At 37.8% G+C, this 23,966-nt stretch overlaps 1 protein-coding gene and 1 long non-coding RNA gene across 2 annotated transcripts in view; one reads left to right on the forward strand and one right to left on the reverse strand.

Annotated features, from left to right (window-relative positions):
- Window positions 1–23,966, forward strand: part of SYNE1 (spectrin repeat containing nuclear envelope protein 1) — a 436,526-nt gene that overhangs the window by 205,325 nt on the left and 207,235 nt on the right. Inside the window, exons 51-62 of the mRNA XM_078054564.1 lie at window positions 815–970; window positions 3,704–3,995; window positions 5,099–5,271; window positions 7,558–7,867; window positions 9,244–9,408; window positions 12,873–13,229; window positions 17,186–17,322; window positions 17,529–17,706; window positions 18,185–18,367; window positions 21,361–21,504; window positions 21,834–21,989; window positions 23,485–23,649. Coding sequence (XP_077910690.1) covers window positions 815–970; window positions 3,704–3,995; window positions 5,099–5,271; window positions 7,558–7,867; window positions 9,244–9,408; window positions 12,873–13,229; window positions 17,186–17,322; window positions 17,529–17,706; window positions 18,185–18,367; window positions 21,361–21,504; window positions 21,834–21,989; window positions 23,485–23,649 — 2,416 coding nt within the window. The remainder of the gene's footprint in view (window positions 1–814; window positions 971–3,703; window positions 3,996–5,098; window positions 5,272–7,557; window positions 7,868–9,243; window positions 9,409–12,872; window positions 13,230–17,185; window positions 17,323–17,528; window positions 17,707–18,184; window positions 18,368–21,360; window positions 21,505–21,833; window positions 21,990–23,484; window positions 23,650–23,966) is intronic.
- LOC144379033 (uncharacterized) lies at window positions 413–12,917 on the reverse strand. Its single transcript, XR_013441052.1, has 3 exons — window positions 12,685–12,917; window positions 9,283–9,397; window positions 413–517 (listed from the first exon to the last, which is right to left on the reverse strand). It is a non-coding gene; the product is annotated as an uncharacterized LOC144379033 (long non-coding RNA).

A 23,966-nucleotide genomic window follows, 5' to 3' on the forward strand; every position in this document is an offset into this window, starting at 1 on the left:
CTTGGACTCTGATGGGACTGTTTGGTTTTATTTTCTGTATAGAAAAAGTAAGGAATTATATTCAGTAGTTATTATAAATGGCATACATGCATGTATTTTTGTCTATTTGATTAACTAAAATCTGAGAGCTTTGACACCCAGGTTTTAGATTATCCATGTCTTTTCTTTGCTTCCACTTCTGTTGCGTTGGAGTGATGGCAAAGAACACTTGCCAAATTTCTATGAATGAAGATTCCAATCAGGAAGCTATGTCAACGGGGGTGAATATAAAATTAGAAGGAAAAAAAGTAGGGGGAAAAATGTCATATAATCAAAATGCCTTTCTGGTCACAGAGTAATTTACTTTACTCTTGTACAGGTTTCTTAGAGAACTTAATGTTGTTTTCAAAACTTAGAGTCCTTGTGCTCTTGTGCCATATTCAAATCTCTGTAAGATATAAAGACTCAGAGATGACTTTCCCTTCCTTTCCCGGGCTTCCACTACCCTACTTAATCCATCGGCTCCAATTCAGAGTCCCTGCAGTAAGACACAAAGTTAAGTGTACATTGACGTGGGAATGTAATCTTGCTGATAATTACCAGCTGATTATCAGGAAATCATTGCAGCAAGATAGGATCTCAAGAGAAATTTCCATGATTTTTCATTTTGTTACTGAAATAAGTGATAATTTGGATGGACTTATTTTTGGGTTTTCTTCCATACTTGGAAATTCATGAGATTTTAATTGCCATAGACACTGTGACCTCAGATATTATAATTTATTTATTGTAATGAGTGCAGAAGAATTTCTACAAAGTATTTTCTTTTCTGTAGCTTTGAGGATCAGCATAGAAAACTGAACTTATGGATCCATGAAATGGATGAAAGGTTAAGTACAGAAAACTTAGGAGAGAGTAAGCAGCACGTTCCCGAGAAGAAGAATGAAGTCCATAAAGTTGAAATGTTTCTAGGAGAACTATTGGCTGCAAGGTATGGTGCTAAAATGGAATAGGTCCTTTCCCGGCTAACAGCGTTGTTTGTCTGGTTGGTTGGTTATTTGGTTTGGTTGTTAATTGGTTGGTTGGTTAGTTGGTTGGTTGGTTGGTTAATTAGTGGTGGTTGTATATGTTTCTGTCCCTAAATGTCTAGAATACAGATGACTGTGCAGTGCTCTCTATGGCAGAGTGGTGTTCTAGGGAGAACCTAGGGATGGACATGAGGAGCTATCTGACCCACCTCCCTTTGCTCAGCAAATTGGACAGGCCACTCAGTTCCTATATTTCTTGATATTAGCCTGTAAGCATTATGCTGCTAAATAATACCATACTTTCTTCTCAGAGATTATTAGAAGGATAGAAGGTCCTTATAAAGGTACTCTTCACTTACAGAAATAATGCTATAGAACCCATTTCCATATATTCTTCACACACTTCAGCATCTAGTTCCATTTCCAATCCACCCCCATCCTCACAATATTCTTAGTAAAGCAAAAGGTATGGTCATTAAGTCTGACTTCCTGGAGGTTCCTCTTCTCCACTACAGTATTTGTCTCTTCGTTGTTTTCCAACGGAGCAAACATTTCTGGCTCCTGGCCCAGGCAAAGTTCTCTGGACTGTGCTTTTAACTCCACCAGCTTCAGGGCTTTGCTCCCTAAATTCATAATCCAACTGGCATTATCAATCGCTTTGTTGATACTTAGAGTACAGCTTGACCCAAACTTCTGATCTATCCTCTTGAAGAGCAGATACCCCGTCTGTGAAGCAGCAGAGGCCAGCACCTAGCCTGCTTGATCAGACAAATCAGCAACACTGATCAATTCAAGTCTAATTCTGATCATATTCATTCCTTGTTTCTGCTGAGTCTTCTTTTGGGTCAAATATGCCTAGTATTCCTTGCCTTAAAAAACAAACATGTAAACAAATACATAAACATGACCCATATGACAGTTCTTATTGGTGTGCAAGTTTGATGACTGTTATTCCCTGGAATGCTTCAGTCCCGTCTCTGTGAGCTCTTCCCATGGGGTAAACTCTGGTTGACTCTGTACATGCCAACCCTGGACAGGGAGTTTCTCAAGGCCAGGGATCTTTAGGTCTTTATCATTGTTATAGTCACAATGTCTGATATAGTGCCAGAAAAAGAAAATATTTGCTGAATTAATGGGATAACAGTATCATTTTAACTTTTTGAAAATTACACTGCATTTTATTTGCTTTTTAAATCAGGTCTAGATACAATGTAACATGGTCAGACCTGTTTCTCTCTTTATTCCAAACTTCTAAAATGACTTCATATATTCTTCTTGAGCTGTAACTCTCTGATATTCCAGGATCAGATGCTAAGAGTCCTTAAGTATGCTTGCTGCTAGGCTCTGTGTAATTGGTTACTTCCCCAGACAATCTTAATGTACTCTGCTGCTCACCCAGCTTCTCCAGCTGAGTCACCTGACTTGTCACTTGCTGGCCACTTGATCCTCCTAGCACTCTGGACTTTCATCATAATATTTCAAGTACTCAAAATCTTGGGGGGATGCCCTTTTTTAAAGTACCCCAGATTTGAGAATTATTGAACTTTTATCACCCATTAAGCAATTCTTTTTGTAGTAACAAGTGATATACATTGTCCTGAATTTAACTCACATAGTTGCTTAAGCCAACTTCTTGTCTTACCAGATTATAAGAAATGTAATTTAGAGTGGATGCAATATCATATAAATAATACATCTCCTAGAGGGCCACAGGATGCTATGTCCTTGGTAGCTGATCCAAAAAACATCACAGACCTTGTAGGAGATAAAGTTTGTATTCTTTTTCTAGTACTCACAAGAGCTCCTGTTCACACATCTGCACTCTCCCTTCTGGTATCTTGGGGGAGTTCCTGAGAGACAAGCTGATCAGAGTTCAGAACTCTGTAAAACAAGATGAAGCCAACCCAACCACATATGACTACACTTGTCCTGCACCTAATTAACATAACTCCAACTGAGATGAGCCAAGTACCCAAGATACAAAGAAACCCATCAGCACTCACATAATGGCCTTTTGATAGAAACTGTTTTTGTTTTGTTTTGTTTTGTTTTGCAGTTTATCTTTTGTATTGGGTCCTGGGATATGAGATGAATTCTAGAAGACCCTGACTTCTAGAAGGTGAAAGCCTATGGATTGAGACAGACAGGGTCTTTGAGGTGATAGAGGAAAACAGGGGCAGAGGGCACACAGGGGAGGAGCCCTGTACTCTCCTCCCTCTCGGGGACAGTGCCATGCTGCCTAGGGAGGTCATGCCTGCACTGGGCTTTGAAGGGCCAACTAGAAGAAAGCAGAGGGGAGTCGACGGGTTTTCACAAAGGAGGAATCCCCATGTATACACCAAAAAGCAGAAGGTTTGGGGACATTTCAGGATTAGAGCATTTAGTTGGAACAGAGATGTTAGAGATGAGGCTGGAGAAGCAGTCCTGGGCCATTTTCTGAAGTGAATTCCTCATAATACAGGGGCCAGGATCTAGGCACAGCACAGACGGAGTAAAATTCCCTGATGTATATGGACTGCATCCAGAGAAGTCGTAGAGAATGCAGAGCCAGCCCTGTGAAAGTCCCCGGCATCTTCATTTCAAAGGCACGCAGCTATGAGCTCTTGTCTGGCGACTTCTCCAGGATCAACTATCACCCGTCACTCTGCTGCGCTCCAGAAAGTCAGAATTCAATTTTTTTTCTCTGTTTTCTTTAGAGAATCTCTGGATAAGCTTTCCCAGAGAGGGCAGCTTCTCAGTGAAGAAGGCCACGGTGCTGGGAAAGAAGGACGCCTGTGCTCCCAGCTCCTCACGAACTACCAGAACTTACTCAGAATGACCAAAGAGAGACTGCGGAGCTGCCAGGTGGCCCTGCAGGAGCACGAGGCCTTGGAGGAAGCCCTGCAGAGCATGTGGTCCTGGGTGAAAGGCATTCAAGACAGACTGACCGCTGCAGAGAGCACCGTTGGAAGCAAAGACACCTTGGAAAAGCGGCTGTTACAAATACAGGTAGGCAAAGCACCAGCCAGACACTTGACAACTTGTGAAGATCAATTTGCTTAGATTCACAGATGTTTGAGTTGGGTCCCAATTGTTCTGTGAGCGTCTAAATGAAGATTTGAGGGCCCAATGGAGAAAAGATGATGTTGGCAAAAGAGATATGGAGGATAAGGGATTGGAGGAAAAGATGATGTTGGCAAAAAGGGATATGTTTCTCCTTTGTAAAGAAACATTTTTGTTTCAATAGCTTTAAAATAATTTTTAATGCCACTTAGTAAGTATTCAGCAAAAGTTGTGGAATATTTACTCTACTCCAAGCACTTGTTAGGAAAACAGAGATGAAAATTAGTGCTGGCTTCCTAGGTGTTTACAGTCCAGTGGGAGAGACTAACCTGTAAATTGTAACTTGCAGTACCCCATGTAGTCAGGGGTCATGATTGAAGCAAACAAGGGTGTCCTGCAAACACAGGGAGGCCACCAGCCCAGACTGCAGTCAGTGAAGGGGACCTGGGAAGATAGAAATTAGCCATGCGGTGATGGTAGGGGACTGGTAGGTTTTTGACAAGTGTGCCTTCATTTTCAAAATAATTTATTTTTACTTTGAAACCAACATTCAATAAATGTACAGTTTCTAGGTTAGTGGCCCCAAGTTTTCCAAGAATTTAAATTGGAGTTAATAAAGTATCATATTGCAATAGGGTGCAACAGGTTTGTTGTTGTGTTTTCATTTTATTGTTGTTGTTGTTGTGTTTTCATTTTAAAGTGAGTAAGGTAGGAGTGCCTGGGTGGCTCAATTGGTTAAAGCGTCTGCCTTCGGCTCAGGTCATGATCTCAGGGTCCTGGGAGCAGAGTCCTGGGATCAAGCCCCGCGTCGGACTCCCTGCTTAGCAGGGAGTCTGCTTCTCTCTCTCTCCCTCTGCCCCTCCCCCTCCACTCATGCTTGCTCGCTTGCTCTCTCTCTCAAATAAATAAATAAAATCTTTAAAAAAATAAATAAAAATAAAGTAAGTAAGGTATTCCCTACCTTGATTCTCATGGGAAACATAACAGTTCCTGAAAATATGAGAAGGTTCTAATATTCCTACTGACCTGTATTCACTGTTCCTTCATAGGATATTCTCCTGATGAAAGGTGAAGGAGAAGTTAAGTTGAATATGGCCATTGGCAAAGGGGAACAGGCCTTGAGAAGTAGCAACAAACAAGGTCAGAAGGTGATTCAGACTCAGCTACAGACCCTTAAAGACGTGTGGGCTGACATCATGAGCTCCTCTGTCCGTGCTCAGAGGTACGGAGCCTATTTTCAGTGTTTATTTGCCTAAGTAAAACCCAGTGGCTTAGTAAAATGATGAAATAGTGCTGAAAGTATCCTGCAGTAAAGTTACCAAGCATATTATTTTAGCTAGTTGTATGCTTGCTTGTCTTTGCCTAGATTGTATTTTCTGTAATGGCAAAGATAGTTTTGTTTGTTTGCTTGTTTTGTGTACGTGTGTGTGTGGGTGTGTAATATTTTCATCTCCCATAATATTTCTCATGGCATCTTGTACACAGCATGGGCGCAGTAAGATACCTCCTTTCAATTCATCAAAGCAAGTCTTTAATAACTTTTCCCTTTTTAGAGGAACATACAGGAAATTAATTTATTAGCAACTATTGAGCTTAAGTATGAATCTTTTTCTCAACCAGAAGTCATGTCACCCACAATGGGGCTATGGAAATGTGTGTAGGGTTTTTGATTGTCATAGTGATGGGTGCATGCCTGGCATTTAGTGACATGGCCAGGAGAGCTTACATCCTGCAGTGCATGGAGACATTCTCACACAGCAACAGTCAGCCTGCCCAGGATTTCCTAGTGCCCCTGTTGAGAAGCCCTGTACCAGCCACTGAGGAGTAATTAGAGAAGATACTGAGTGTTACACCAGGTGGTGTTGTTGCTGTTACATTTATGAGTGGGAGATTTCCACCTTCCTCTCTTTTCCAAGTATCCACAAATAATCTGGCCAGCTGGTTGGACAAATGACCTGCAGTCAGAATTATACTAAATTACCTTCCAGAAGCCATATTCTGAAAGCAATATAGAGTGTTAGGTCACTGAAGAAGTGTGTGCTTAATAATAAATGAATGAATAGCATAATAAATAGATAAAGAAAAGATTAAAGTTCATCACAAAACTAAACAAAGCAACACTGCAATTACCCACTCCAATGTAAACAGTGAAGCATGGTTATGACTAAAATTTTGGAAGCTTTGTTTTGTTTTGTTTCTTTGAATATGGAACGTAAGTGGTGACTCCCAAAGTCAGCAGGACTTTAAATCTCAGTAATAACTCATAATGGCCAGAAAAGAAAAAAAAAATCAGATCCCATGGTTCTGATAGAGTGAACTGCTGGAGCATGAACTAACCCTCCCCATGCTTGGCAACGGGCCAGCTCCAGAAAAGTGAATAACAATGTGGGTGAATAGTTTTCGGATGTTGGAATAAAACGTTAAATACAAGAAGCAGATTCAAATCCTTGATTCTTCCTTTTCAGCAAGAAATTAAATTTGACAACCACATGCTGAGCAGTAGCAGTGCTCCAATTATTGAGCTAAAATAACGAATCAAAACAGTTTTTCCTCTCTAAGTCTCAGAGGCTAGGGTAGTGTGCATTCTAAAACACTGACTCAGATTGTGTTACTAAGATACTGTGGGACTGTAGGAGGATGCAGGGCCTGGAGTTGCTTCTGGAGAGGCAAGATTGATTTGTACTTTCTGTAAAATTCTTTGACGAAAGAATGGCACTTCAAAGCACTTATGTTGAGGTTTCTATGGATGCAAAAGGAACAATTTGAGGAGATGCTGTAAGTACATTTACCACAGATTTAACTCCAGGATCATAGGATTATATGCATGGGATGCTCGGAATGGTCACTGAGGATGAGTTTAGAATAGTTTTTAAAGATGCTGGTCTGGAGAGCCTTTTACTTGACAATCTAGAGAGCTGTTTACTTGACTATTACTTATATGACTTAATGTGACTATGTTTCTTATATTATAAATACATTAAGCCTTTGTTCCTTCACACGTTCAACTCAGAAGCACTAAACACTGTGCATATATATCCTTAAAGTGAAAATCAATCTAATGATATTATTTACTTTGAAAGAATACCTTAAATTTTGAATGCTAGTTAATAAATAGTTATCAGCTAATTTGAATAAGGTAAACTGTGTCCAAGAAAAATAAGAATGATATATATTAAATAAAATTTAATTAGTGCCCCAGTGGGCTGATGTTTTAACAACAAAACTCATAACTTTGTCTGTTTATTTAGGTCAATTGGCATTTGGAAGACAAACCTCTAGATGCCTCTATGACTATAACATCTTACTTCAAATTCAACATAGATTTATTTTCATTTGAAGAAACCGTTGTGGGTCAGAGAGGTAGTGTTTCTCCCTGCACTTAAAAGCCATGTTTTCATCACAGGATAGCATTCAATCAAACAGCTTACATGGATGCAGTGCCCTCATACTTGGTTTCAGCCGAGATGTCAAGATAACTTATTTTTGTAATATGTCACATTAATTCTAGCACTTTGGAGTCTGTGATTAGCAAATGGAATGACTATCTAGAGTGGAAAAACCAGTTGGAGCAGTGGATGGAATCAGCGGATCAAAAAGTAGAGCATCCCTTGCAACTGCAGCCGGGTCTGAAGGAGAAGTTTTCCCTTCTGGACCACTTCCAGTCCATCTTATCTGAGGCAGAAGATCATGCCAGAGCCCTGCAGAGTCTCACCTCAAAATCCAGGGAGCTCTACCAGAAGACAGAGGATGAATCTTTCAAGGAAACAGCTCAAGAGGAACTGAAAACACAGTTTAATGATATAATCACCGTTTCCAAGGTTAGTGTTTTATATTGAAGAAAAAACTTCAAGGTTCAGGTAAAGAATATACTAGAGGCTCAGAGTGCCTGGGTGTCTCAGTCGGTTAAGCATCTGACTCCTGGTTTTTGGCTCAGGTCATGATCTCAGGGTTGTGAGATGGAGCCCCACGTTGGGCTCCGCACTGGGTATGGAGCCTACTTAAGATTTTCTCTCTCCCTCTCTGTCTACCACTCCCTCTCTCTGGCTCTCTAATAAATAAAAAAAATATATACTGTGGGTTAAATTATAGGGGACCCGGCTGCCCTTAAAGTATTTGTACGTTTAGTGAACAGTTATTACAAGAAGACCATACTCACCTATGGATGCCCATGAATCCTTCTCTTTCTGCAGTCTTGGAATTATTTTTTATTCTTTGTTTTTTATCTTTCTCCATCTAGGATGTTGGTCAGTCCACTTCTTTTCTTTGTAAGATTGAGCCTCAAATGTCAGTATTTGTACTTCTTTTTCTTTTGTTGCTGTTTGTATTTGTTGTATTAAATACAAGTCTATTTACTTCCAGATTTCAATCATGTACAATGTATTTCATGCATTTCTCACCGCAGTATAAACTGCCTTTTCCTATTCTTATTCTCCAGATATAGGCTCCTTTATATAATATCAAAATTGTTTTTATTTCCCTCTCTGAATCTTTACTTTCCCCCATGATTTTTCTTTTGTGTATTTGTGACAATGTCTTTTTCTTGGTTTTCCTTTTAGGAACTCTCTTTGTGTTATTAATACCATAATTTTAAACTTATGTATTAGTTTATCTTAATTTGTATTTTGATAATTGTTAAGCTCTATGACTCTAGAGTCAAAAAGACCTAAACTTGAATTCTGGCTTTGTCCCTCTTTTGTATGTCTGGCTTTGGGCATGTTACTTAACCTCTGTAACTTCTGTAAATGCCCTTTCCTACAATATAGTGATAATAATAGTATCTACATCACAGGGATGTTGTGAGGAGTAAATGAGAAAATGCACTTAAAGTGCTGTGCAGAATACTGTACATAGTAATTACACTGTAATAATACAGTAATAACACACTGTATTGTTGCCTGAATAATAAGAATAGTTATTATAGTAATTATTATTAAGTGGATTATTAGTGAGGGATGTTAGTAAACATTCATTCAGCATAGATTTTTGTTCTAACCTACACTAAAGTAAATTTAAAGGAAAATCATTGCTTCCTTATGTGCAGTCTAATTAAGATTCGATGTTTTCATGTTAAGATTTAAACAGAAAGTTCAATAATAGGAATGAAATCTTCTGAAATCATTAAGAAACCTGCTGTTTTATCTGATTTCATATTCTTAGTAATGCCTGTTAAAGTAACCTTTTCTTTGTCTACCAGGAAAAGATGAGGAAAGTGGAAGAGATTGTGAAAGATCACCTCATGTATTTAGATGCAGTCCAGGAATTCACGGATTGGCTCCATTCAGCAAAGGAAGAACTCCACCGGTGGTCGGATATGTCTGGAGACTCATCAGCCACCCAGAAGAAATTGTCTAAAATCAAGGTCAGAAAGTACACAGATATTATAACTTCATTGTTTCATTGGTTCTTGAGTATGACATACCTGTGATGAAGATTCCGTGGATAAGGTTGTTACTTAAAATGTTCCCTATCTTCTATTTGTTGATGTTTATTACCTTGCACCTCACAAATTATAAACATAAGCAAGGGAAAAAAAGGAATTCAAACACTTGACATTTGTGAGCAAAATGGAACATCGTCTGTGTATACTTCCACATGCAAATGTGCTTATGGCCATAGTCGGGGAGACTACGAAATATATGCTAGCTTGATGGGCTGATGGAACCAGACACTATTTTCCAGCGCAGTGATAGGAAATTTATAACATAACTTAGTTAAATGTATTTGAGCAATAACTTGGAAATGTCATGGTAGATGTTTTATTCTGCTTTAATAGCCAACAGTACAAGAACGTAATGGAAAGCAGTGCTTTAAAAGACATTAAAATTATCACCTAGTTTACTCCTCACAAGGGCAACTTAAAAAATAGAAATTCACATATCTGAGAGAGCTAGAACAAGTATATTTCTAGTTATTTGAATATTACATTACAATAATTTCCCCCCATGAAAATAAAGGATTTTAATCTAAAAATTAAGCAATAATGAAATCCTAAGTGATTTAGTAGTAGATGAGGAAATGTTGGGAATAAATAGCATAACTGTGGTCAGGACTTTAAGATTCAAACCGTGTTCTGATCCCTGGACATTAGAATATAAAAGTCCTAAAAATAGTAGTTGATGATAAGAGTAATAACTACATTTATTTTTACATGCTTAGAAAGTATTATTTAAATCTTACAGTGACCATGTAGGTTTTAAAAGAGATAAAGCACCTTTTGAAGTTCTTATTATCTGTGTGATTCTTTAAAATACTTCTTTGATACATTTCTCACTAATATTTTATTCATCTATCCATTTATCCATTTATTCAGCCAGGGTTGTGCATTCCTTCAAGGAACTTGCAGTAAAGTTGGGAACAATGATGCACAAACTGATGTTTATAAAATAATACATTAAATGTAATGACAGCTCACAATACTTTTAGAGCTTAGGCTCTAGAATCAGACCCTGATGCTGTATTGTCCCTCTACTGCTTTTCTAGCTGTGTTGGGCAAGTCACTTGATGTCCTCAAGCTTCAACCTCTTAATTGGTAAATTAATAACAATAGTACCTGCTTCACCAAGTGGTTTTGAGGACTAAATTAGGCCATGAACATAAAACATTTAGCATTATGCTTGACACATGGAGTCCACTCAATAAGAAAATTCAATAGATTTGGAAAATGAGTGATTTAATTGGCTGTGGAATGACAGTGTGGGAAAAGTCAAGAGTGATGGTCTAGACTTTATGCTCTTTTTTTAAAAACACTTTATAAAATACTTCCAAAAATATGGGAAATGTAGGAGAAGGAGGTTGCAGGAAGAAATTGGAATTTGGGAAGGAGAAAGTGAAGTCCATGTCAGGCTTTACTGGAGGCTGGTACGTGGGTGAGGAGGAATCTTGGAGGAAGTAAGTAAGTACCTCCTCTGTCTTTCAGTTCATCCCTCACCACTCCCAAGAGTAACCACCAAGAATAGGCAACTTCGAAGCCAAATATGTGTGTGTATAAGGGTGTGTGTGCATATGATATTTTTAAATAGTTAAATCCAAAACAAGGAAATACGTATTCAAGTCATTTCAAAAAAACTTTAAAATGATGACATTCTTGGGGTGCCTTGGTGACTCAGTCGGTTAAGCATCCGACTCTTGGTTTTGGCTCAGGTCATGATCTCATTGGTCCTGGGATTGAGCCTCACATCGGGCTCTGTGCTCAGTGTGGGCTCTGCTGGAGATTCTCTCTCCTTCTCCCTCTGCCCCTCCAGTCCTCACCCCGTGTGCGCATACACACTCTTTCTCTCTCTCTCTCTCTCTCAAATAAAATCTTTTTTAAAAATGATGACATTCTTATTCAAAATCTGGATGAGTGGAATTAGTGGTTGCAAATATTGAAATGTCCCATTTTCATGCCAAAGAAAACTGAGATAATGTGTTAGAGAGTATTTTGGGAAACTGTGTTTTGACTATTGATACCCTCTTAACTCCAAATTTGAAATTAGTCATAAAGGCAAATTATAAGTATTTAAATCCAATAATTAGACATAACTCTTTTTAAAAAGCTATATATATATTTTTTCACCAAATAACTACTTACTATATACACTGATAAACAAGGCAGGTTTTTAGAATCCTGCTGCTGAGGAAAGGATGTGTGTGTATATTAAATGCTAACTGTGTGTAAGATTCATGTGATTGCCCCTTGGACTACAATATAACTAAATATTTTTAAATGATCTATACTAAAATGTGGCTCTTATATATAATTATGAGAAGCTATATTTATTTCAAGCGAATCTAGTGAAATATGAACTATATTTGTAGGTTAGTTAAGACAGATTATGTTTAACACAGTATGCTTCATACTTAACATTCCTATTTTTTGTAACTCGTTAATCTGTAACTGATTTTCATCTTGAAATTTTTTCCCTAATAATCATCTTTTCTTCTATTTAATCCAGGACAGAAGTCATAATTTTTATTAATACTAACAAAATCCTAACTTGAGCAATAGATATGTAAATATATAAACACCAGATGATGAATTCAGTGAGAGAAATTTCAGTAGAAGAATCTGTTCTCAGAAAGAAATGCCACTATTTTACCTAATTTGTAATGCATATTTGAATTTTATCTTATCCTTTAGGGTATTTGTGTGCTTTGAGCCCAAAAGTTATACCTAAATTATTAAATTTCTGGTGAGTTTCTTAAAAGTAAAAATAATAGCAATAAATAAACCCAGTCTAAAAGTTACTTTGAACTTTTGACTAAGTAGGTCTGTGGTTTATTTGTTTTAATTACTATAAAAATGTTTATTTAAGGTACTGAAGTGTTTGAAATTGAGTAGGGCTCATTCCTTGGTTGTGATGGCTCGGCCTGATTCCTCATAGCCTGAAACCGACTTAAGCCACCATCTTCTGGAAGAAAATGAAACGGAGCACAGACGCTGAGCAGAGCACAGTTCTGCCGCAGTCCTTGGTCATTCGTCTATCAACTTAGGGAGAAACATAGATTTGCATAATTATAGGAGAAACACACTACGGGCGAATGTTTATATCACTATCAAAACAATTTCACATATTCAAACAATGCCTGATTTCAGGATCCCCGTCTAGTCTGTTCCAGGAGGTTGCGGGATTCCGCAGCTCATTTTGCCACAAACCTCAGTGCTCACGATGATAACCCTCTGCTCTTCCAACTCAGGGGTGGGTGGATGAGTTGATTCCGGTCCTTGTGGCACACTTGCCAAAACTTCCTCGCAGGACAGGGTCCCCCTCTGCACACATTTGTAAACTTGCAGCCCAAGTGACTCACAGCCTCCTTGGTTGCCATGACGATATTCCATTACAGGAGCTGATGGATTCCAGAGAGATTGGGGCAAGCCGCCGAGGCAGAGTGGAGTCGCTGGCTCCAGCAGTGAAACAGAACACAAGTGCCAGTGGGTGTGAGCTCGTGGACACGGAGATGCAGGCCCTGCGAGCTGACTGGAAGCAGTGGGAAGACAGTGTACTCCAAACGCAGACCAGCTTGGAGAACCTGGTTAGCCAAATGGCCCTTTCGGAGCAGGAGTTCTCGGGCCAGGTGGCTCATCTGGAGCAGGCGCTGGATCAGTTCAGTGCCCTTCTGACAACTTGGGCCCAGCAGTTAGCCCTCCTGGAAGGCAAGAACACCGATAAGGAGATAGTGGAATGCTGGCAGAAAGGACAAGTAAGTTGGCTCCCTGTTTTCTGTTGGTGGTTATGCTAACAATTTTGTTTGGTTCTCACTGTTGCTAAAAAAAAAAAAAAAAAAATCCTTGCTAACTAAAAACATGCACCATTCAGACTTAAAAAGAAATAAGTATCTACCTAACTAAATTTTCAAATTTGATTTGTTTCCTTTTCTCCTAAGTCAAACTACTATAAAACTAAAGATGTGGGGAGGAGGAGTTATGATTTACTGTAGGAAACATGGATTGTTCGTGCAGACATTTTACTTTCATTCTTATGGCGTAAGAGTCTGTAATATTCTATTCAGCCATTCAGCCTGAAAACTAGCCTGTGGGTAGAGGCATAAATAGACGGAGAGTCATAGCTGATTTTCTGCCAGTGAATTATTTCCAACAATTAAATGATTGAAGTTATATCTTAAAAGAAGCATTTGGTAATCTCCTAAAGCACAACTATTAGTTTTCACCCTGATTAGCTCTCCTAGGGGTGGTTTTAACAGCTGTGCTTGAATTAACCCGTCAACATAACTCCTGTGTCATGCTCACGGGTTGTCTTCCGACCTCTTTTTTTTTTTTTTTTTAACTAATGGCATCTCTCTCAGAACATGAATGTAACAAAGCGTAGAAAGGATCGTGAAGAAAGAACAGAAGCTTGAAATCCTTCCTTTTACTGTTAAATGGTATCTTCAAAACACTGTTGTTATTTGCAGTTTTATAACACTCGGAACCATGGATGTCCTTAAAAGGAAGTTTCAGTGAAGTAAACTTCTCTGTTTCTATTTATGTTATAATCATTTCAAAATAGCTTCAGCCAGTAAGAAAGTCATGTAGTATTCCCAGCATTGTCTTGTTTTAAATCAAGTATTTCAAACAAATATAGCACACCATGAAATAAAACTTTATTATTATCTCTTTAGGCTATTTTATTTATAATGTTTCTAGCTCATTATTTTTTTTCCTGATGCCTGTCTCATCTTTTAGATTTAAGCACCAGAATAAAGTGTAGAAAGCAATTCTGTAAAAGGGAGACAAGGAAGTTGGTAATTGTTGCATGTGGTCAGAATTAGTCACTCTGATAGAAAAAAAATCAGTTATAATTTTTAAATATCTATTTTGTTTCTCTTCCTTTCCCTACCATTAATATGAGTGACAGTTTTAAAAAGAAAGATTTGGTGGTATTTAAATTATATTACTATTCTGATCTATCATTATTCTTTGCATAGATACTATTAGTCAAAATTGTACATGAGACCTATAAAACATTCATGTGATAATGAAAAAGTAAATATTGGTTTTCAGTTTTACTGACAATTCAAAGATGACAGTCCTCTGCTTAGATCTACTTCCAGGTTTGGCTCATGCTTTTGATGACAATAGTACATTACCTCTCAATGCTCAGCTTTTCTCTTATTTTTATTATTGGTATAAGAAAGAAATGGTAATTATGGATGGGATAGAGGTGTTAACTAATGCTGGGGGGGAGGTAATCATCTTGCAATATATAAATGTATCAAATTAGCACACCTTAGTATACTTAAAACTTGTTACAATGTCATATGTCAATTATATCTCAATCAAAGTTGGTAAAAAAATTTTAAAAATGTTTAAGTGGAGATAATACTTCCATTACAATGAATACATAAGAAAAGTTTTACAAAATAATGAATTTGTTAGGATTCTTACAGCATTGTTTTGCTGTTGGGGAGGGCTTCTCATTGTTGACAATCATAATAGTCACAAACCTTCACAAGTGTTTACTTCCTCTTTTGCAATTAAGTGATGATAACCAAGAAATATTTCAAAATGTAAAAATGGATCATCATCTATATATAAAGTCATGTTACAAAAAATTGTGTTTGCTGTGTTTACAAAATTCATCTCTTAATATCTATTGGGTTATTAGTGTTTGAAATTTAGCCAATTTCTTAACCTTTATAATCTCTAAGGGAAAAAATACATTCTAGTACTTAACTGAAACAGAAATATTTAACCTGATGTTTATATAATGAAAGACTCTACTAAAATGCTTTAATTTGTGATGAAGTTATGGAAATTTGTTTAGTGTAAAATTTTGGTCCGAAGCTTTTTTCTTTTGATATCATCTATTTTATAAGTGACTACTTTGAATCTCAGGTGTTCTGTTTTGTTTTGTTTTGTGTTTTGTTTGTTTGTTTGCTTTTATACTTTTGGTATATGGTTAAGTTTCTACAGTTCTAAATTCTTGCTTAAATAAAAGATACAATGTAGTATAAAATAGTAGCTACTAGTTTAGCGTTTGGAGTTTCAGAGAGAAACTTTCTAGTTATTATGAATTTTATAAATAAAAATATCTTAGACTCCTCTAGCCCAGACACTAGGATAAATAAATAATTTTAAAACCAAGAGAACACCACACCTCTCTCAGAATCCCAGTCTAGGTGGAAAGGCCAGTGAGTTCAAAGCCAATAGGGATGATTGATTGTGATGAACTGATGAGGTGCTGTGTCCTCAAGTGAGAAGCCCCCATCAAGAGGTGCAAAGGAAGGCAGAGTCCTTAGAGGAGTTGTTATTTGAGCTGAGTCTGGAAGTCTGTTACAAACTGACCAGATAGGTGAGGTGGAGGAACAGTCCCAGGATCCAAAATTAGCGAGGAACAAGAAAACATAGGAGAGAAACTGGAGAACAGGTTTCAAATTGAGAGGACATTGTGCCATTCCAGAAAGAAATGACAGATGTGCAAAAGGAGACTGAGTCGGTGCAGAGGGAAAGTCACTGGAACAGACTGCACCTCGTTGTCTCTTGTCTCTTGGCAAGGCCAAGATGTGGCTTAGTTTTCTGATTTAGATCAGTGGGAGGACGGTGGAGCCATTTACTAGGATGAGGAATGCAACACAGACCTGGTTTGTTGAGAGGTGTGGTTTTCCTACAAATCTAGGCCATGTCTAGATAAAAATCTGAGAACAAGAATAGTAACACCAACAGCTATCTGAGTCGTCACTCATCTTCTTGGCTCTCCTCAATTAATTTTTTTTCCTATGGAGATATCATTATTTATACAGTCCTGCTTAAATATTTGGGCATTGTTTACCTGCTGTTTTTACTAGTTCGGCATTTATCAGTGTGCCAGGTATTGTGCAAAACACTTGACATTTGTGATCTCATTTGCTCCTTGTGACAATCCCGCAAGAGCACCGTGTGTAACTCAGGGGATCATGGCCTTGATTTTAGAGATGTACTTGTCAAGTCTCAAGACCTTATGTTGGGTTAGGTATTCACAGTATTGTGATTATTCATGTGTCTCTCTCATCTGTTAAATTGTGTGCTTTTCAAGTACAGGATTCATATCTTCAGTCATTGTGGGGAGTCCTAGAGTTCAGAAAAATGCTTGGCGCATAGCAGACATTTAGCAAATATTGGATGACTGTGTGAATAAAACTATGAAATGAACGGATTACTAGTTAAATCAGACTTGTGGGCTATAAGCCATTTTTAGTGTGAAAGTTAACTATATATACTACATAAAATCAAGTGCTCTCTCTCTCTCTCTCTCTCTATATATATATATATATATATTAATCCAAAATAAGTATTTCTTTGCTTGGAAATGATTTCTCTTTACCTTTGAACAATATAGCTATCTTCCAATGGCCTAGTCAAACTGTTATTAAGCAATTTAGGTTATTTTCTCTTTCCTTTTTCTTGTCCTACTTTGACTTATTTGACCGCATGATCATTTGATTACTTGGTGACATTTGTTGCCAGAGTGCCTATCCATCCTAGAAAAAGATGCAAGTAAGCCAAGTGCTATTATTTGCCATGAAGACTCCTGAAAACAGGATGCATTTATTTACTGAATCTATTACGTTGGTTCTTCCCTCACTAGTAATTTATAATATGATTTATGCATGTATAGTGTGAGGCTGTGGAAACTACCCAATTTAAGTGCTTGCTCCTCTGTCTTGTTATTTCCTAATAGGAGATACTGGATGCCCTACAAAAAGCAGAGCCTAAAATAGAGGATCTTAAGTCTCAGCTGAATGAACTTTGTCGATTTTCCAGAGACCTCAGTACATACAGTGGAAAAGTTTCTGGCTTGATTAAAGAATATAATTGGTGAGCATGAACCTTTATTGGTATGCAAAAGATTTTTATACAAATAAGCAGCCAGAAGTGTGTTTATTAAGGCATGATAAATTAATCATTAACTGCCTTGCTAAATGTGACTGCATACTTTAAGAACTGTTGATTCTATCAAACTTTATTTTAATCTATCTTATCATTTTTTTCCTTCCCTTAAACATTTCAAATCCTGGTGTTAGTCTTTGTTTGCAAGCATCCAAGGGCTGTCAGAATAGAGAACAGATTTTACAGCAACGATTTCGAAGAGCCTTCAAGGATTTCCAGCAGTGGTTGGTTAATGCAAAAATCACTACTGCCAAATGTTTTGATATACCTCAAAATATTAGTGAAGTTTCAACAAGTCTTCAGAAAATACAGGTAAGAGTGCCAACAATTAATGCTAATAACAACGCTTAAGTGGATTAAAAAGATGCCTCTAAATCTTTTTATAAGCATATTAAATTCATGCTTAAGAAACTCAGATTTCAAATAAATCCCTGCTTGAAACAACAATTAATTGTGTATATGAAGAGAAACTAGTCCATTTGCCCCAAAGCATGCTATTTTTATATATTAATAGGGATGTAGGAACTAATAAAAGTCCTTATATATGACAAGCGTTGTTCCTGAGCACCCTAAGCAGATTTTCTCATTTAATTTTCACAATAACCATATCAGGTACATAAGATTATTATTCCCAATGTCTAGAGGGGTAAAAGAGTCTTAGTCATTTAATATATGCGATAAAAATGGTTTCTTTCTTCTCTTTGATTGTGTCAAGAAATAAGTAAATAATCAATGTATTTTAAAGCATAGAGCACTTTATTATACCTAATCTTAGCCTTTTTCTTTGTAGGAATTTTTGTCAGAAAGTGAAAATGGACAGCACAAGCTAAACATGATGCTGTCTAAAGGAGAACTTTTGAGTACTCTGTTGACCAAAGAGAAAGCTGATGGCATCCAGGCCAAAGTTGCAACTGCAAAAGAAGATTGGAAAAATTTTCATTCAAATCTCCACCAGAAGGAATCTGCCCTAGAGGTATAATATAGCCAGGCAGATGGACACATTCTCTGTAGTTTGTTGTTGTAGTCATTGTTGTCAGTTAAAACTACACTTTCAATATATCCAAATATGGTTGCCAGTGATTTTGGTCATTCCTCTCTGGATATTAATGGATAACTGGACAACTCTAAGAAACAGCTTGATTTTTGAAGTAGGAACCTCACTGAGGAATTCGAGAGCTTCTTGCCTGGTAGGGGCTGTCATCACAGGCTTGCACTGTCCCACCAGAAATAATTGGTTTTTACTTTTAAAAGTATCACTCAATCATTCATTTGAAATTCCTCAAGTTTGGAAGTCGTTCTAGGAGAATGAACAGAAATACCCATGTAAGACTTCAAAATGCTATGGATGATAAGGTATATTATAACTAATGCAGATATCATGCAGTAGGTTTTTAGGAGTTAAGTATGCAAAGAGCCAATGATTATGCAAATTTCTTTTATCTAGAGACAACATAAGTTGAATTTATTATAATCATAATTACTGCCATGATGCAACTATTTTGTTTTGTTTTTTTCTTGTGAGATCACCTGTTTTGTGTATCAAGTCCTCTCTTAGAGGAAAATTTAGTGGCATGGAGAGTAATTATTTCCCTTTCAACCAACACTTCCTGGCAGAACAGATCATTTATTTGATTATGATCATAATTAATGCAAGATGGAAAAGAATAATAATAGAGAATTAATATCTGGAAAGAGAAAATGTGTGTTTCCTCAATTCTTCCCTAGACCAAGACTATGGTAATTCTTCTCTGTAATGGTAGCTATTCTTTCAAGGCAGGCATCTTCCATTTAATAGAGAGTGATAACCATTGTGCAGTGCCTAGAAATTTACTCAAAACCTTACAGAAATCATTAGTATAATGTTGCCTGAGCTCTGAAGCATTTATTGTTGAAGGTAGTATATCTAGCATTGATTGCATGATTACCTAGTCCAAGAGATGTCCAGGAGTAAATGGGTAGGTGAGGAATGATTTGCTTTCTGCCTTCCTTATCTTCCTTCCCTTTTTTCTCCCTCCCTCCCTCCCTTCCTACCTTCCCTCTTTCCTTCATTTCTATTAGAAATAAAATAGAAAACAATATGGGCTAGCCACTATGTTAGGAATACAAAAGGTTTAGTCTCTTCCCTTTCCTCAGGGAGTTTACTTTCTAGAGAGGGAAATAAGTATATAAAGAAACGATTGCAATATAATATAGATACATTCAGGTTATGGTAGTCACTCAAAGAACAATGCAAGTAACTCCATTTGGAGAAATCAAGGAAAATTACCAGAAAGGTGACATTTTAACTGAAATTTGAAGGCTAAATATTGTTTGAATTTGCCAAGGCTGACCTGCATTTCAAGCAGAAGGAACTGGGTGTACAGGGCCAGAGTGTTGTGAGTGTCAACAATGGGGCACTTTGAGAAGTTTGACATCCACGTGGGGTTTTGTGGGAGGAACAACAAAGATAAGATTGGAAATGAAGATTAGGGCAAGATAGGAAATGTCTTGCATACTAAGCAATTTGATCTTGACTCTTATCAAGGTTTTTTTTTAATCTGAACCCCTGAACACTATTTATGTTCTCAATTTTCCCAAGGATGTAGCATAACCCATACCATTTTAGATGCATAGGAGAGAGGTTAATTCATTACATAGAATGGATGCTTTAGGACACTAGGGCTTAATTCTCTTTCAAAATCCTAGTTGTAAAAGACTGAGTGAGGAACCTACTGGTCTTCAAGCTGGAGATAAACTTACTGGAGTGTCAACTCTGACCACAGTGTAGACAAGAATGGGGAAGCTGCAAGACTAGAGAAAGCTTCTCATAATGGTCCAGATGAGAGAGATGAAGGCCTGGATTAAGGAAATGATAATGGATAGAGAATTTATCCCTAAGGTGAAACACAACACGATTTGGTAGCTAATTCAATGAGGGGCACGGGGAAGAAGGAGAAGCTAAGTTTGTGAAGCGCTTTAGTTTTCCAAAGCACTTCTACAGCTACCTGTGTCCCTAAGAGGTGACCATGGCAGGTGTGACTCTCCCACATTGTAGACGGTCCAGATCAGATACCGATGGAAGCCTGAGCCGCTTCCACAGGCTCCTGCAGCCCTTGCCACTTAGATTTTTCGGCTAACCCTTATGGATTATCTCTTGGACAATACTACCTAAAGCTCTGATTTAAATTTAAGTTTGAATTTAAGTTTAAAAGCCTTTAGTATGTTCACAGGGTAACATAAATTTCAAATTCACTTCAGTCTAGCATTTTTGTAAGTAAGAGTGGATATAGACACCTTTGCTAAAGTTAAATGGCACCATATAAAACTTTATCAAATACATTTTACAGCTATTAATACCTACAAAGTATCTATGAAAGTAGTCACAGCTTCTTATGTAATAAACACAGAACACTATTAGGTATTTTTTTTTTTTGGTATCTTTATAAATTAGAGTAAACAAATTGCTTATTAAATACATAATAAGCATATAAACCATATTGCTATTTCTTATCCCATCATCAATCAAAATTGACAAAATGTTTGTTAATATTTATTTATATTTCTACAAGGTACCAATGGTATATGCCAGGCCCTCCCCTCACGGAGCTTGTAAGCTAGTTGTGGAGACCAGGCATGCCCTCATGAGATAAAAACTCACAATCCAACCCAGTCTGTGATAAAGTGCATAGTGACTTGTATAAACAACAAATGTGACAAAAGTTGAGAAGTGGGTGTGAACTCTGGTGTGGGCTGGATAACGAGGCAAAAACTCCTTTTTGAAAAACTTGAGCCTAAAAAGCTCTGAAAGGATGTTCAAAAATTATACCAGGGCTAGGGTGAAATATAGAATGTTCTATACACTAGGAACAAGGAAAGAGGGGAGAAGAGCAAGGGGGCCAGACTGTGGTGGGCTTTCAATGCCAAATGATGGACTTTGGACTTGCTATTACAATTTTTTTTATCCTAACACGATCTAAAACCTCATAGAATCTAAAGATCCAAATGAAGGACTTTGAAGTAAGTGCTGAGCCTGTCCAGGACTGGCTGAGTAAAACTGAGAAGTTGGTGCAGGAAAGCAGCAATCGCCTATATGATCTTCCTGCAAAGAGGAGGGAACAACAAAAGCTCCAGGTAATGAGACCCTCTGCCCTTCCAGCCACGTCTTTACCCCTATCCTCTGCACCACCTTGCATTCAGGCAGACCCTGGAGCTATGTTACGGTGTCTGGAGATGGAGCGTACCCCTTCCCAATTTCTGACAGATTTTATGTTTTCTGGCTTTCCTTTGAGGTGTGATCTGTTTCCGTCCTGTAGTCTAAACCGTGTGTAGCCTGGAAATAACAAAGCCTTCAGGGCACACCCACTGCTCGCCATGTTTATTTCCGCGTTCTTTGGGCCAAAGCTTCGTCTGCGATGTGCTTATCCCCAGCCTCTTAATAGTAACTTGCTTGTGCTTTTCAGTCTGTCCTTGAGGAAATAAACTGCTACGAGCCTCAGCTCAACAGGCTAAGAGAGAAAGCTCAGCAGCTGTGGGAAGGACAGGCTGCCAGCAAGAGCTTTATGCACAGAGTATCGCAGCTGTCTTCTCAGTGTCTAGCTCTAAGCAATTTAACGAAGGTAACGCCCGCCATGTGCTCTGTGTGTGTGGGTGGGTACTGAGGCCACAGATCTGGAGTCTCAGTAGGGTTGTGCGAGGGTGTGTGCGGGGTCAGAAATAAGGTGTGTAAGTGTCCTTCCCGGCCGTGCAGTCTGAGTCATGCATGTGCGCTGTGTCACCTTAGCATGGTTGTCTGAAAAGAAACTCAGGGAGGTTTCAAAGACTGAAGAGACTTCCCATCTCTATTATTGCACAAAATAGTCTCTTCAATACTGAAATGGTATGTTCCCCAGTGCTTTTATCTTGAAGACTCAAAGTGTAAACATAAGGCCAAATTCAGAGTTTGGGGTCTAAACAATCTCAGATAAGTGATTTTAGAAAAACGTGAATTCAAAGCAGTTTAAATTTTAGTGGATTGCATATAATGAGTTTGGGATAATTTTTTAAATCATAGTTGTCAAGGATGTGTTGATTGAGAGTTTCATTTTGGATTCTAGAGTAAAGCTCAAAATCAGCAATGATTCATATAACTGATTAGATATCTTTTCCAACAGCTTAGAAAAAAGTAAATGGTATATTCCTATGACCTAATTCAGCACATTCAGCAGGTATAATGCGGGCTCATCTTGAACTTCGTGGGGCAGGTCTACCTTGAGCTTTATGTGGCTTGAACATTTGTTCCCTGTATTTCTCTTCGGCATTTCAGATCTTAGAATACAGGGAACCTGCTGTAATATGCGTCACCTATTTTAGTGTGGACTTACTTCGGTCTGCTAATTTGGGTCCTCAATAAAGCATCATTGAGACAGTTATACTAGTATAGGTCTTGCAGTAAATAGTCTATTTTTATACCCATTTTTTTCTATAAATAAGTTACTTCTTTATTGTCTTTAGAAAATCTGGCATATATCTGAAATTAGAGAGAATTAAGGACATCTTCCTATTCCTTTGTATTTATTTAGAAGTCAAAAATCAGTAGAATTTTGAATGCTTTAAGAGCTGTAAACATAGTCATAAAATCTTCAGTGTGGCGGATATAACCTTTAATTAATAAATAAGTCATATCTATGGTCCCAATTTTTGAAATTTAGGGTGATTACAAAACCTCAGATAGTTGTCTTTTAGAACTGGCTACAAAGGTAGGTCATATGGTCATGGTATCAGTTGAGCCAAATGTGGTATGGGAAAGGTAGAAACTACTCTGATTCATCTCCCGCATAAGGCATTAGGAAGAAGTTTTGCTGATTCCAAAAGAATATCACAGTTTTCATAAAAAGGGTAGTGGCTGAAGTGGGGAGCAGTAAATTATCGTTGTGATTGTTCTGCTTTTGACCCAGTTATTCCAAAGATACTTCCCACATCTCTGATCAATACAGACTTGCATCGTATTTGTGCAGCGCAGGAACCCTATGCCTGATTGCTGTTATTTGAAACCAATGGTTAGCTTTACAGTTTGAGCATCTGTAGGCTGTAGAGTGGCATGGACAGCTGGAAAACTATTTCTGTCATTTCCAGGAGAAAGTGTCAAGATTGGATAGAATTGTTGCAGAACACAATCAGTTCTCCCTCGGGATTAAAGAGCTCCAAGACTGGCTGACCGATGCGGTTCACATGCTGGACTCCTACTGCCACCCAACATCCGACAAAAGTGTGCTGGACAGCAGGATGCTTAAGCTTGAGGTGTGCATTTTATAGAGAAATGTCTCTAATTTACAGAATTTGTTTTTCTCAAAATTCTCAAGTCTCTGTCTGGTGTGATTATGTCACACTCCTTCCACAACAACTCGGAGACCACTCTGTGGGTGTGACCCTGTTTGCAGAGCATCCCTGAATCGTTCGACTCCAGACATGTCCACTCATAAATAATTTACAAAAATTAAGCTAAAATTGCAACCAAATATGGTTACTTGTTTGATATAGTTAAGAGGCGAGTTTCAAATTACATCATAGACACATTTATTCTTAGAAAATATGTCGATGAAACTTTTTTAGAGCAA

This window comes from Halichoerus grypus, chromosome 9 (genome assembly GCF_964656455.1).
Source record: "Halichoerus grypus chromosome 9, mHalGry1.hap1.1, whole genome shotgun sequence".
NCBI classification, from domain to species: Eukaryota; Metazoa; Chordata; class Mammalia; order Carnivora; family Phocidae; genus Halichoerus; species Halichoerus grypus.